The sequence below is a fragment of the Zonotrichia leucophrys genome, chromosome 14, assembly GCF_028769735.1.
Source record: "Zonotrichia leucophrys gambelii isolate GWCS_2022_RI chromosome 14, RI_Zleu_2.0, whole genome shotgun sequence".
NCBI classification, from domain to species: Eukaryota; Metazoa; Chordata; class Aves; order Passeriformes; family Passerellidae; genus Zonotrichia; species Zonotrichia leucophrys.
Genome location: NC_088184.1, coordinates 7,413,495 through 7,427,602, shown reverse-complemented (window position 1 = coordinate 7,427,602; position 14,108 = coordinate 7,413,495). Strand labels below are relative to the sequence as shown.

Below are 14,108 nucleotides of genomic sequence, written 5' to 3'. Positions count from 1 at the left end.
TTTATAATGCTGAGCTTACCAACAGATCCCATTTTCCTTCCTCCTATTCTTCCCACTCCCATAATTGCAAGTTATTGCCTCATTCAGCTTTGTGGGCTTTTTTTGGCAGAAGGACCAGGGTGCTTTGGGTTTTACCATTATGCATCATGCTGACCTTTGCTATCTCATCAAGGGTTTTTACACAGAGGTCTGTGGCAGTGACAAGAGCCCTGCCTGGCTTGCTATAAATATATTGCTTCTAGATTATTCCCAAGATGTATGGACTTGCCCTGAAGTACTGAAAACAGCTTACCAGCTTTTTAAAAGACCAGATTTTTTCTGCATTCTGATACAGTCAATCCCACAATAAGTTGTGCTTTGGGCTTGTTGACAGGATAGTAATACAAATTAATAATAAACATTTGCAACCTTTTTTTCCTTTTAGCTTTTAATATCTCTGTATAATCAAATCAGGTGAATTTATTAAATTGACTAATGAAATTTTTGGATGACATCAGTGGTATCACTCCTCTGTGATTCTTGGAGTATACTCTAATTAGCAGGTAGTGTGTGCAGTGTCCTAAAGAGAGGCTGCTGCCCTCTTGCAGATCCCTGAGGAACCTGCTGGATGCAGAGATGGAGCATTCTGCAGCTCTGAGGCAGGAGGTGGAGAACTGCAGGAGGAAGGTGGCAGAGCAGGAGGAGCGACATGCCACCAAGGTCCAGGCCTTGGCACGGTAAGAACTGCTGCAAATGTCTTGGGAAATACCTGCAGGGGAACAAGGGAATAACAGTCTGCATAGAAGGGAAATAGTATTCAGGTAGCTAAGTTTGCAGGAGAACAGAAGTGATTTAGGACTAAAAGTCCCATGGTAAGCAGTAGCTCCTGCTAAACATTATAAACAAGTACCAAGTTCTGAAGTGGTGCAGCTGTTTTTCCCACAGCTCCAGGAAGGTCAGCTGGAACAGGTTTCTCAGGACCATTTCCAGTCAGGCTTTGAATATCTGCACAGATGGAGACTCCTGAGCCCCTTTGGGCAGCACTGTTGGCAGTGACTTGTTGGCAGTGCTGTTCCTGTGGGGCCCAGGCTGCTCTTGGCTGGCTTTGCCATGGAGGGGATATTGCAGGCTCGTGCTCAGCTCCTGTCCCCCAGGGCTCCCAGACCCTCCTCCACAGAGCTGTTTGCCAGCCCTCCAGCACTGCCTGGCTGTCCTGAGCTATTTCTCCCCAGATGCAGGACTGCATTTACTCTTGTAGAATTTCACAGACATTTTCTGAGTCCAGTTCTCCAGCCTGTCCCTGTCCCCCTGGGTGGCAGCACAGCCACACAGTGTCTCTGCTCCTCAGTTTTGTATTTGTGAACCTTGCTGTGTGGGTGTGCACCTGGGTGTGCTCTGGCCCAGGTGATGTTAAGGTGTTAAACAGCATTGGCCCCAGTATTGAGTTGCCTCCAGCTACAGTGAAATAAAGAATTTTAACCCTCTCCTTGTCTAAATGGGATTCAGCTTCAGAAAGACTTTTGAAGGTAAATGCTGCTGTAATAGTGTGATTTGTTTCTTACAATTCAAAATAAACTCTAGAGTAACCATGATGTGTAAGATCTTGGGGGTGATTCATGTGTATAGTAAACAACAAACAATCCAAGAGTTAAATAATTTGCTTTACCCAGAGAGAGGTGTTTGTTTGCTGCATGCACGAGCAGAGTGTGTTTAGTGTCAATCACAAAGTACCACAGCTGAGATTCCTTTAAGCTTTTTACTGCCTATTTGAAAATGATAAATATAAAGCTTTCTTAAAAATAAAGGTATTTAGGACACTACTAATTCTGCTTTTGATGACACATCAAACCAAACGACTTGCTTTGAGGAAGGGAGAGATATGAATAAGTGGGTTTGACATGCATGTGCTGTAAGGCAGTAGAGACAATGCAAATACTTCATCATTTAATATTCATATTTCAGGTTATAGGAGTTGTATATTCATATTTCTTTGACTCACTTCCCCCACAATTTTAGAATTTGCAGTGACATATGGGTGAATCAGATATTTGTCATGCACATACCTCTTTAAAGAATAGATAAGGAGCTTTTATAACCAGACCTGAAGAGATGCTCACTTAGACTAATGAGGTATTTTTAAATAAGTCTGTGTAATTCCTCTTATTGCTATATGGATGTGTTGTGTTGATTGCTCTTCTGAAAGTCAGTTTGCCTTGTCATGTGATAAAAACAGTGTTGGGAGCTGCTGAGGCATGATAAATTCATGTGTCACCAGTTACTTTGGATTTGGGAGGCATTTCTTTAATGATTCATAGCAACTCATTTTCTAACATCCTAACACAAGAAACTTTGCATGTAGTTTCTTTGGAATATAAGCTTTTCTTCTAAATTTTAGTTGGTTCACTTTGTATGCTGTAGGTGATGCTGCTGCAGTAATAAGAGTAGTAAATTTTTAAAATAAATAGTACTTTAAACCAAGAAGTTGAGCAAGCTGAATAATCTAAAGAATTGAAGTAACAGAAAGTTTGGGATTGCTTTTTGAGTGCTGCATAATATGTTAGGTGAGTAATAGGAAACCAAGTTTTAGATATTTTGAAGTAGTGAAATCTCACTATTTCCCTTGAAAACAATTGATCACATGACCAGAGTAGAAAATTTTCCTCTCTTGTGATGTTCTGAATATTTTAAGGCAAGGGAAATCATTCAGTAACAATCTGACTGTTGTGATTTGATGAATGACTATTTTTCAGATTATGAGAGCTGATATTTATGTGTGTCCCCAAAGCTCTTTTGAAGAATTTGACATAAATAGCTTCCTGAAGGCTTTGAGAACACAAATTTCAGTGACACATCAGTCAGTGCTGAAATGATGGCTCCTGGAAATCTGCAGTGATTCAGCTGTTCTCCTGGACCCTCCCAAGAGCCCCTGGCCTCCCAGACAAAATGCTAGTTTACTGAGAGACATTTTCCCAAGTTTCCCACTTTCTCTTTGAGAAATGGAAGAAGTCTTAGGTGAGCTTAGTTTCAAGTAGAAGTAATCTCATTGTTCCATGTGAAATACTTGAATAACTCTTCATAGCAGTTGCTATATTGTTCCAAAAGGAGCAGGCTCAGGTTCAATCTGTTTGCTGGTCTTCTGCTAGAATACACTCAGTAGTCTCTCTAGTATAAGCTTTTTTGCTTTTTGGGGTCTCCTCCCCTTTTTTTTTTTTGTTTGTTTGGTTTTGATTTTTTTTGTTCTTATCAATGAACCTTTCTCAAATTGCATGGACATATTGTGCCAGTGGCTTCTTGGCAATACTAAAGTTTTTAAATTGAGATTCTTCTTTTCTGTGTGGAATACTATTACATCCCTTTGCAAGGCAAAGGAATTTATTGAAGTTGACTGTGAAATTGGATAATCTCAGATTGCATATTCTTAGACTATATTCAGCAATGTTGGAGGAAAGCATATTACAAAGGACAGGCTTTGTAGCAAGAAAAGCAGATAGAGAAGATGAAAATGCACTGTGTGGGGAAATGGGGGCTGAGAATTTGTCTCTACTTCATCTTACACTTCTCCATACCTCCTGTTTGCTGTAGGTTCTTTAACCTGATATGCCTCCTCTACCTACTGTCTGTGTTACTTAAACCACATTGCTTTTGGATTTGGCATTTTCTGTTATTCTGTTTTGCAGCACTTCTTTCACAGCCATAGCCCTTCAGTGATGGGTGAACTCATGTGTGGTGCATCTTGAAATGGTTCCATCACTTCCCTTTAGCAGCTCTTAGAGAGAGGAAAAATATCTCTTGTTCCTGCTTGTGAAAACTAATTTGAATATTCCTATATTAAATGACTTTTTCTTCCTGCTTGGCTAGTTGGTGACATGTCACAAGTCATCAGTGGCTCCTGGACATGGAAAAACCCACTGGAAGTCAGCCCATAGTGAGGGACAAAGGAGCTTCCCAGAGGGAGCAGGAGGAAGAATGTTTGGCAGCAGGGCATCAGTGGGGGCAGGAGGAGGAGAAGCAGCTGTAGCATGAGGAGGAGGAAGGAGAAGAACTGAGCAAGGTGAAAAGCACCCAGCCTCCATCTCTGAGGGAGCCCCCAGCCAGGGCAGCTTTCAGTGATGGCCCATGAGCAGCCCAGGCCAGGACCAGCAGTTAAGTTTAGCACATCATTCCTCATGAAAGTTTTTTCTGGAGATTGGTTTTATTATATAATCTCATTATATTGTATATAGTTCATCTTCTATTTCCATCAGCAACAGTTCTCATTTTCCTTATTTAATTGTGTTTGATGACAACTGACTGTGATCTTGCATCTCCTCATAGTAGAACCATTCAGGTTAGAAGGCATCTCTGGAAGTCCTCTGGCAGCCTCTGCTTCAGACTCTACATAATGTTGCAGGACATTGTTTATTTAAATTCATTCTTAATTCCTGCAGGTTCTTTTATTGTTTGGATATTTAGCACCTTTATAGTATTTCCTTAAACCCATAACTTTTTTAGCAAAACATAGACATCTGTTGGATTCTTGTAGTTTGTTTGGTTTACCTCGTTTTTCCCAGTGCTGAATTTAGGAATGAGACACCTTTCTGGAGTAAGCTTCACAGAAAGCATTTGCTAGAGTCTGATATTTGTGCCAAAAATCAATTACATTCAGGCCACTATACTGAGATACAAGAGAAATTACTCTTTTTCAAATTCTTTTCTTACCATGCTCATTTTACAGAAGCCCTAGAGATTTTTTATATCGTTTTCAAGATGTGTGGTGGAGTTTTGTTTGGGTTTGTTTCTTTCTTTTTTTCTATTAAGGTATAAGAAAATAAATCCTGTAAGGCTTCTTTGTCTGCAACAAAAACTGTATACTCTGTGTTCATTCACTGGATGCAAAACAGGCAAGTCTGTGCTTCTTAAACACAAGCTTGTTTTTTGCTGCTAAAAAAATTTACCATTCTGGCTGAAGTTTTGATTTTCTTTCAGACAGGGTTTCCTCGAATGCTAATTTTAAAATAATAAAATAGAGAGGAATTATTTTTCATTCCAAATTAGGCAGGGAATTGAAGGTATTTGACAACTAACACTCATTATATAATTGATCATTCCTATATATGTGCTATGAAGCCTAAACAATAACACTCACTAGAGCTTTGCTATTTGAGCAAATGAGTAATTTGTAGGAATACTACAATGTCATCTTCTATCATTGTCATTTTCCCCTATATCAGCACATAATACCATCTGTCTTTCAGCTTATGAAATGGAAGAAGTGATCAGGCAGGGAGGTTTGGTACAATTGAACTTTTGGAGAAAGGGAAGATGGGTACAATTGAGGTTTTGGAGAAGGATGTGCTTTTAGTGATGCAGTTCTGCCCTGGTTTTGTTGGCTATTTCAGCCTTATTTTTAAATTTTTTTTTTCCTCTCTATCCCTTTCAACTTGTACTTACAGTCCTGCTGCTCATTCTTCAGCACTAAATGTGGAACTGTTTGGAGCACTTTAAAGATACTGAAAATATTGTGTTGAGCTCTGGGCTCACAACAGGTGAACAGTTCTGCCTCAGGTTGGGTGTTGCAGTTTGGATACATTGCAGTGCAGCAGGGCCTGCATGAAGAAGTATTTAACATCCTTCAGTCTGCAGATCTGACCCTAACTCCTGGACAGGAATTTGTCTTCTTGTGAAATGCTTGTTAGGAATATATCTGATAAAATACCTCTTGAAGTCATTAAAGACTTTTCAACATGTGCTTACTAAATGTTTTTTAAATATGCTCTGTTTAAAAGAATATAAATTCCTATGCATCAGGATGGGCCCTCTTTGGAATCAGCTAAATCATAATAATGAGTCAGAGATGGCAAAGAATAAGTAATAACCTGATAGAGGCATATTAGAAAATTGTGACTGGGCCATAGTATCCTGCTTTGAATTTCAGTCTTGTATCAAAAACCTTGAATGAATTAAAGTATTTTTCAACTTCATCTGTACTGTATCAACTTTAAGTCAATTTTAGAAGGCACTGAGTCTATTCTCTTATGTAGAATTGAGGTGATATAGAGTTATTTCATGAGACTCCTTAATATATTGTAACTGTACACAGTTATTTTAATGCAGACATTCTTACAATTCTCGTGAGAAACCTTTTTGTTTAGTTGTCATAGAAATTTTTTTTGTGAATCAGTTATTTAAGTTTGTTTTAATACTGTATATCGGATTAAACTGTTTTTTTATGCTTTTTACCCTTACTCTGAATATCAGTGTCTGTCTCTGGTGGAGAAAATTATTTGTTCTTTGTAGTCTCAGAAATGAAAAATATCATCAAATGCATAAAATCATCAAGGACTCTTAAAATTCGATTGCCAAGCAATCAATAGCTTCTCAATTATTTAGCAACCTCCTACTAAAATGCTGAATAAAATTGAGGTTACAAAGTTCAGCAAGCTGACTGAAGTCCATAGGAATGGGAATATTGTGCCAGTCAAGGCTCCTTACAGGAGCAGTGTAGCATTGCTCACAGCAGCAGTTTGAGTGTGTATATATATAAAATATGTGTATTTTATATGTGTGTGTATATCTAGGATGATAAGGACCATCAAACATGTGTGTTTTTTTGAATATTTCTAAATCTTAAATAAATTTCCATGAATAAAATGCCTTTTCTTTGGTATGTCATCTATTTGCAGCTTTCTGTGCTGTGTTCCATGTCCAGGTTTTGTTGTGCCTGGAGCACAATTTGGCCTTGCCAGCCCAAATTCCCTCCTCTCTCTAACACTTGTGGGGTTCTTGTGTGTTGTGCTGCATTTGTGGCACCTACATACTTCTACCTCAGGATTATCTTAAAGAAAAATAAAAGTAGTTTGAATTCACAGTCTAGCAACACATTTTAGTTATGCTTCTTTGGTATATAAACTTTTCTGTTGCACTCACTTAACTGAATGGGCTTAGACAGATAATTGAATTTTCAGACATGTGATTTGTCAGCTTTGTTTAAAATCAATCGGTTGGAGCCCTTTTTATTTCCCCCCAAATATGAACTAAGGTGCTTAATGTTGTTAAGTGGAGCCATGGTGGTACCTGCTTTGAATGAGAGAAATGAGACAGGCACAGGCACTGCAGTGTGACAGCTGAAGGGATTACCTCAATTTCATGTCTTATGCTTTTCATTTAGCAATGGTTTGTGGAAACTTCTGCCTTGAATATGGTTGCTGGAGTGCTGCCATTTTCTTACAATGATAAAGCCTTTTTCTAGAGCTGAATTATTATTTGCTTGCAATTAGATGCATATTAGCAAAATAATGATTTCATTTTACATTGGCCATTCTGAATTTCCTTGTGTAGCATCCCATCCTTATGTTTTAGTTGATTGTTGATTTAGATAGACTCTGTAGTTTGTTTGCCATCAGTGTAGCATAGTACACAAAATCTAAATTAAACAATTAATGGAAAAGCTTTGATTATGAGATAATCTGTTTCACTGAGGTGTTTATGAGGTCCTGGAAAACTAATTTTCCTGCTACTCTGCTATTGATGCACTATTTAATTTTTTCCTTGCATCATGGTGACACAACTTAGGTAAAGCTTATTATAACAGAGAGTCTGTTTGTTTCCACTGAAAAGGACTTTTCATCTATTTTGGGGAAAAAATATTTATTTACTGTTTTTCTTTATCTACAGAGAAAATGAGGTGCTAAAAGTGCAGCTTAAGAAGTATGTGGGAGCTGTCCAGATGCTCAGAAGAGAAGGTCAAACAGTGGAAGGTAAGGATAAAATGAAGGGGGGGAAAGAATCCATGCACAGGATTTGTTTTTCTGTGTGCTGCCATTCAGGGAGTAATACCTTCCAATAGTGAAAATAACATATTTGATTTGTTTCTTTTTGAGAAAAATACAGATGTAGATTCTTGTACTCATTTTTACAGAGCGTTTTCTGGTGGATGAGGTGGTCTTACTTTTTTTCTATAAGAAATTTTCCAGAAAAGGCTGATTTAGCTTAAATAAAAATCTGTGTGATATTGGAACATAAAAATAAAAGTATTATCTCTAGATTATACTGTTGTTTTGGAAATCAGTATTTGCAGACTCTTTGAAATAGACACTGTGCTGAGTAGTAATGAGCAGATTTTATAACTGAAAGAGCATGAGTGAAGTTATCAGCAGTTTTACCTGTTGGTTTTCTGTGATCTGTGATAGAAGCATCCATGAGGGGCTGAATTGATGTCTTGATTCTGAATCTTCTGGTGGGATCTGGATTTCCACTGGCTGCAGAAGCTGTTCAGAGAGCTGAGATGGGTTTTCAGAAATTGGCACCATCTAATTTTTAAAAATTGTGAATATTTTGGTCATATAAGTGGCTTTATGAATGAATACTACTGTTCTTCAGGGTTAGCCACTGTACTTATCTGGAGTTTCAGAGCTTCATTCATGCCTGAAAGGATATTTGTTAGTGAGAACACATGTTTTTACTTCCGACTTTGCTGGAGTGTAGTGATTCATATTAAGAATTATTCACGAAAACCATGGCTGAGGCTTCCTATAATAGCAGAAATTATCCTTCATTAGGTAGTGACAGTTTCCATGATGAGTATAATTATAGGAAAAGAAAAAAAATATTCCTAGGCTAGCTATATTCCACCATGTTAAAATTATGCAGATTAGTGAGTGATAAGAATAGAAACTGAGTAGGATGGTCAGATTTTATGGATGAAAAAGGGGGATGGAACAGTACCAACATTTCTAAAACCGAACACGTGTGCTTTATGCTGGAAAGATACTTAATCAATCCACAGTAATTATCTATAATATTTATCACTAGTGACCAGAATATATTTCATACAATATTTGTAATAAATTTTTCTTACAGTGTAACTTTACATGTTGAATTTTTGTAAAACTATTTTTTTTTCCTTAGCTGCCATTGAAAATTTAGGTGAAATTTTAGTAGTACTGTTGTCTCTGACTCAAAGTACATAAGCATGTAAATATTCCCTGAGAACTAGCTGCAAAAATGAAGAGAAACAAAAGGGAGTTTTTTCTTTTACCAGATTTATAAAACAATTGCACCCATGGTTTGTTTATGCAATGAGTAATTTTAATTATAATTAATCTTCTGAATGGTATGAAAAAAGTCTTAAATGTGTTGTAGATTTTAGAATACAGATTTTCTGTGACTCGGTTTTGAAAGTGTCAATAAATTGGGCTTCTGCTGTTATTTTTATCACTATAAATAATGAAGACTCTATATGTTTTCTACAATAATCAGATCAAATGCTATTGAATATGGCTTTTAAATAGTTTCCTAAAATAATAAATGAAACTCAGCTTGATATTTTGCCTTCTGGAGACTTAAAAAGGCCAAAAACCTCACTCAGCAAATGTGATAATAAATAAATTACCCAAAAGTCAGAACTATCAGCTTTCAAAATGAGTGATCACTGCTGTAGCCTGAGCAGTTGGATATTGGTATTTAAATATTTAATAAATGAGCATCTTCATTTCTCAGTCATCAGCAGGAGTTGGCTCTGTACCATTTTTTAAACCTGCTTAGATAGAATATTTATATAAAAATGCTGATCTTAGAAGTCTGGCTGAAGAACTTGAAGCAACATTTACAAGAAAAAGATCTTAAAATAACTTTCAAATTCACTTAAATAATAATAAACTTCTAAATTCTTCCTCAAAACAAAAATCAGTTCCCAGGCTCAAAAATATTTAGCCAGATAAATTATGGTCTCTTCTATCTACCTAATAGTGTTTGTATATATAGTTCAGATTTTGAAGAATGTTGAAAGCATTTGTTCAACTCCTCTTCTATTAGGGCTTTATTTTTATGTGTTAACTTGTTTTCTTAGAAATTCATGAGCAATGAGGAAAAGTGGAATTGGATTCTGTGTAACTTGGAGGAGATTTACTTAGAATAGGCCTTAATGTGATCTTCAAATACTGAAATGATAGCTGGGAACAGGAATAGAATAATCTGTAATTTTCATTCACTACAGATAAAAGAAGTAATGGGCTGCCATGGCAGGTGAAGGAAGTTTGATTAGCTATCAGGAAAACCTTTGTGAGAAGAACACTTACATTTAAATAGGTTATACAGGGAAGCTGATATCTCCCTTCTTGGAAGGTTTTAGGAAGAAATTAGACAATTACTGTCAGGAATGGAATAACTCCAGCTGATTCTGCTTGCTGCAAAATCATGAACTACTGGGTGAAGTATGGAATGTTCATTCTCAGCCCTGTTTGCTGTAATTCCTCTGATATGTAAGCAGTCTGTACAAGTAATATAAACTGATGTTTTGGAAGCCCAGTAAAAAAAAAGGCTTAAAAGAGAAACAGAAGTTTTAGAAGGCTTGGGGCAGGAACTGCAGGTGTTACATATATTAGACAGCTGTATCACACAACAGCCAAATGCTTTTGGTTTACATTCTTCTCTGTTAAAATCTCAGTCTAAATATTTCTTACCAAAAAAGGTCCCTGCAGAATCTGTATTTTAGTACTTGTAATAGTGCTTAATATTATGGTCTGTTCTCATGTTTTTAATGACTGTTTCTTGTGGAGATGTTCTTTCTAAACAGGTTATCCTGGATGTTTATGGAATTTTACTTTTTAATCGGAGGTATCTCTTTGTTATAGTTCTGCCAAACATTTGGAGCACTGATGGTGAATTTACAATTCCAGAGCAAAAGCAAGCAGAAAACAATGAGGAACTGGCCAGCTCTTATGAGAGGAAATTGATTGAGGTAAAGTTTGTACTGCACAGATTTTATGGAATCCTAATCGTAGAACAAGGTCTGAAGCTTAAATAGGTTTTTTACTTAGCTGATATCTTTTTGCCTCAGGAATGTAAAATATAAATCTGATTTTTTTCTTCAGAAATAAAAAACCTCAGATAATTAAAAGTACTTTTCCTAACAAGGATACACTTTTATATGCTGATATTAAAATGAAGGTTTTAATAAATAAGCAAGTTCCTTCAGGTCTTAACTGCTGGTGAAGTTGAAATCACCACAGACAATGCATTTGAGGTTTTGTGTAAGTGACAGTACATAATTACAGGCATGGCTGTGTTGGCAGTTGAGCTTTATGTAAGATCATTGTGAAATTTGTAGCTTTTTCTGTGCTGGTTTCTGATTGCAAACCATGTTTCATTTTTGTATTGCTTATTGAATACTGCAGTAAGGAAATGGCTGATAGAAGCTACTACTTCTGTTGATATGACCATGTTAGAAAAAGTTCCTAAGGCAAGATTTACTTTTAAGATTAATATAAGATTCATTAAAGGAAGAAAAAATTATAGATTAGGGTTTCATCCTAAATTTGAATACAAATTATTTTAAAGAAAAAAATGTAATGAAATTTAGTATCGAATACCCATATCTGCTATTAAATATTAAAAGAACATTTTTATAAGAAGTAAAAGAATTCTGTATGTCTTTCTCTTTCCCAAAATACCCTGAAATTGGCTACCCATATTAACTGATTAACATGAAGATGACTAAAAATGCAGGTCATGGATCAAAGAGCTTCATACAGTTCTTCTAAACCATGCATACTTGGTTCTCCTTTTCTCATAGGACCATGTGCAACTGTAGGGGGATAGAATATAAGAAACTAAAGCTAGTGTAGAAAGGAATCTCACCCCTAAGGAGCTGCAGCTGGGCCAATTAGCAAAGATCAGGAGCAGGCCTGACTTTACCAGGCCACAGCTGTAAGCAATGAGAAGCAGAGTGCTAGAAAAGAGTGGGGTGGCTGGGTGAGAAGGGAACTGGAGTCAGTGGCTGCTTTGGGAAGAAGAAAGAGTCAGTGCTGTGAGGAGCTGCCCATGAGAAACACCAAGAAGGTGTGGAACTGTTGTGGTAAGGAGACAGCAGTGTGGAACCCCTGCAATAAGATGACAACATGAAACTAATTCTCTCCCTAATGCTTACCTTTGCTTGAGTTCTTCTGGCTCCTTTCCTCTGTTCTGTACCTATCAAGAGAATATCTTAATTAAGAACCCAAGTGAAACCTCCCTGTGCTGTGGAAGCCTCCTCAGTTGTTCCACCTTTGTTCTGTGTGCTCAGGAGTTTGGTGCTGGCACTTCTGAGTTTGTGGCAGTGGTGACACAGCTCTGGGTGTAACCACAGAAAAGCTTTTTTACCAGTGATATTGGGAAGAGGGAGGCTGCATCTCTTTCGCTTACTAGTCTCCAGCAGGATCCTCACATACTCCAAACAGGACATAACCCCTGTGACAGCCCTTCTCCAAGGCTCTGAGCATGGCAAGCAGTGTCAGTCTCAGTAAGCGCTGGTGGGACTGGACACAACTGACCAAGACTGGGAATTATTGCAAACATGATGTCATGGTTTGAGCCTGGCACAGAGCCAGTGCCCCCCATGAAAATGCCTCACCCTGGTGTCTGCTGTGAGATGTGACCAGGAATAAGCAAAACAGGCTCTAACTTAAACATAAAGACCACTTTATTACTTAAACTACAGGGAAATAGGGAGAGACTATAAGGAAAAAGAAGAAAAAGAATTGAAAACCTTACAAAAAAAAAACCATTTTCCTCCTCCCCACCACCTGACTTTCCCAATCCAATACATTCTCTCAAAACAACTGCCCAGCCCGGCACGACACTTTAGTATACTCAAACATCAGTTCATGAAGAGGAAAAGGAGTCCTTCTTGTTCCATAGGCTTCTGGAAACACACTGAAAACCTCGGATGCTTCCTTGTCACTTCGGCACCGCCCGGAAAGTCCATTTGCCGCTTGTGACATGTTCCTTCCATGCTCAGTGCTCTCACCACCGAGACATGGCCAGAGCTGCTTTTAGGGTTGTCTTTCAAGGATGCCTTGTCTCACTCCAAAAAGGCACAGTCTCTGCTTTTGGGACAACTGTCCCCCCCATATTTTTCCAACCCCCTGGGGCCGGGGGGTCCTCACAAATGAACCCTCCTGGTTTTGAGGCACTGCCTCCCCCTAAATGCAGTCTGTGTCACAGGAACAACTGAGTCCATAGCTACAAGAAAAAGTCCAGTCAAAAGGCCACTCTAAATCATCTCTCCTCATCCAATCATCTCTACAATCTCTGGGCCAAGTCATCTCATCTCTCATCTCCCTTCTTATTCAGCTTCGAAGAAGATTAACATTTTTGTAAAGCCCCAATCATGAAAAGAAAGAGTTAAAAGTTTCAGTCTCTGTCTATCTTAGAACGATAATACTCTTACACCTGCTGCCGCTGCGGCCGGGCAGTCTCCCTCCTTCTCCTCCCAGCTGGCTGCTCTCCTGGAGGGGAGAGGGAGCTGGCTGCCCGAGAGCTCGATGTCTCTTGGGGCTCCTCCACCCTTCCATCCTTGGAGCCCCCCCGAAGCCCCCTCTGTCCAGGCCCCAGGCCTCACCGCATGGCTGTCCCCTCCCCCCGCCCAGCAGCAGCGGGCCGGGGGGGGGAGAGATCTGAACTCCTCGCCCGACGATGTCCAAAGAGGAAGTGCCAGGGCAGTGCCCTGCTTTTAACCCCTGTGTATTCTCGGAGGTGTGTCCAAACCCCACTGGCTACACCAGGTGTCAGTATGAAACCCAAAACCTTCATTGGTTTGACCACAGCTTCCCAGAATTCCCACTTCTTCCTGGTCAAACCATGACACATGAGTAAGAATTTCATTGAATGTGCACAGTTCCCAGTTTATTTTGAGATGAAAGCTTCAGCTTATTTTCTGCTAATTGGTTTTGAAGCATATCTTTCCAAGATAGATTGTGTTGTTAGATGCTTAGTGAAACATTCCTGGCCTGTTTTTAGTGAACTGCTTGGTCCTTTGCTGTGAAACATGAGGTGATACCTTTGTCCTTTCTCTGGAGGCTGCTCTGAACTGTGGCCCTGCTGGGCAGTGTAACTGCAGTGCTCTCAGGCACTTGGGTTTTCTTTTGACAACTCCAAGGAGCTGAGTTAGTGTGGAGCCTCAAGTGTTTACTTTATCCTCACTTCACCTTCCTGAGAAGGGTTTGGGTTCTTTAAACTGTTTTCTCATATAGGAAGGAGCAAATCTAAATGATCCTCTGTCCAAGGAAAACTGAGCTTATTTATTCTTTATTTTTTTGCTTTGAGCATATTGTTATGAAGAAAAACAACTGTGAAGATGATTGAAGTCCCAGCAGGGAAATTTATTGCTTAAG

The 14,108-nt window shown here is 38.6% G+C and overlaps 1 protein-coding gene across 6 annotated transcripts in view; it reads left to right on the top strand.

Annotated features, from left to right (window-relative positions):
* SNX29 (sorting nexin 29) overlaps window positions 1–14,108 on the top strand; it is a 113,409-nt gene that overhangs the window by 37,272 nt on the left and 62,029 nt on the right. For all 6 annotated transcript variants that reach the window (XR_010442085.1, XM_064726331.1, XM_064726328.1 and 3 more), the window contains 3 exons: window positions 588–716; window positions 7,633–7,715; window positions 10,590–10,696. Coding sequence is in view for 5 of the 6 variants with exons in the window: in XM_064726331.1 (XP_064582401.1) it covers window positions 588–716; window positions 7,633–7,715; window positions 10,590–10,696 (319 nt within the window). In the remaining variant the exon portion in view is untranslated. The remainder of the gene's footprint in view (window positions 1–587; window positions 717–7,632; window positions 7,716–10,589; window positions 10,697–14,108) is intronic.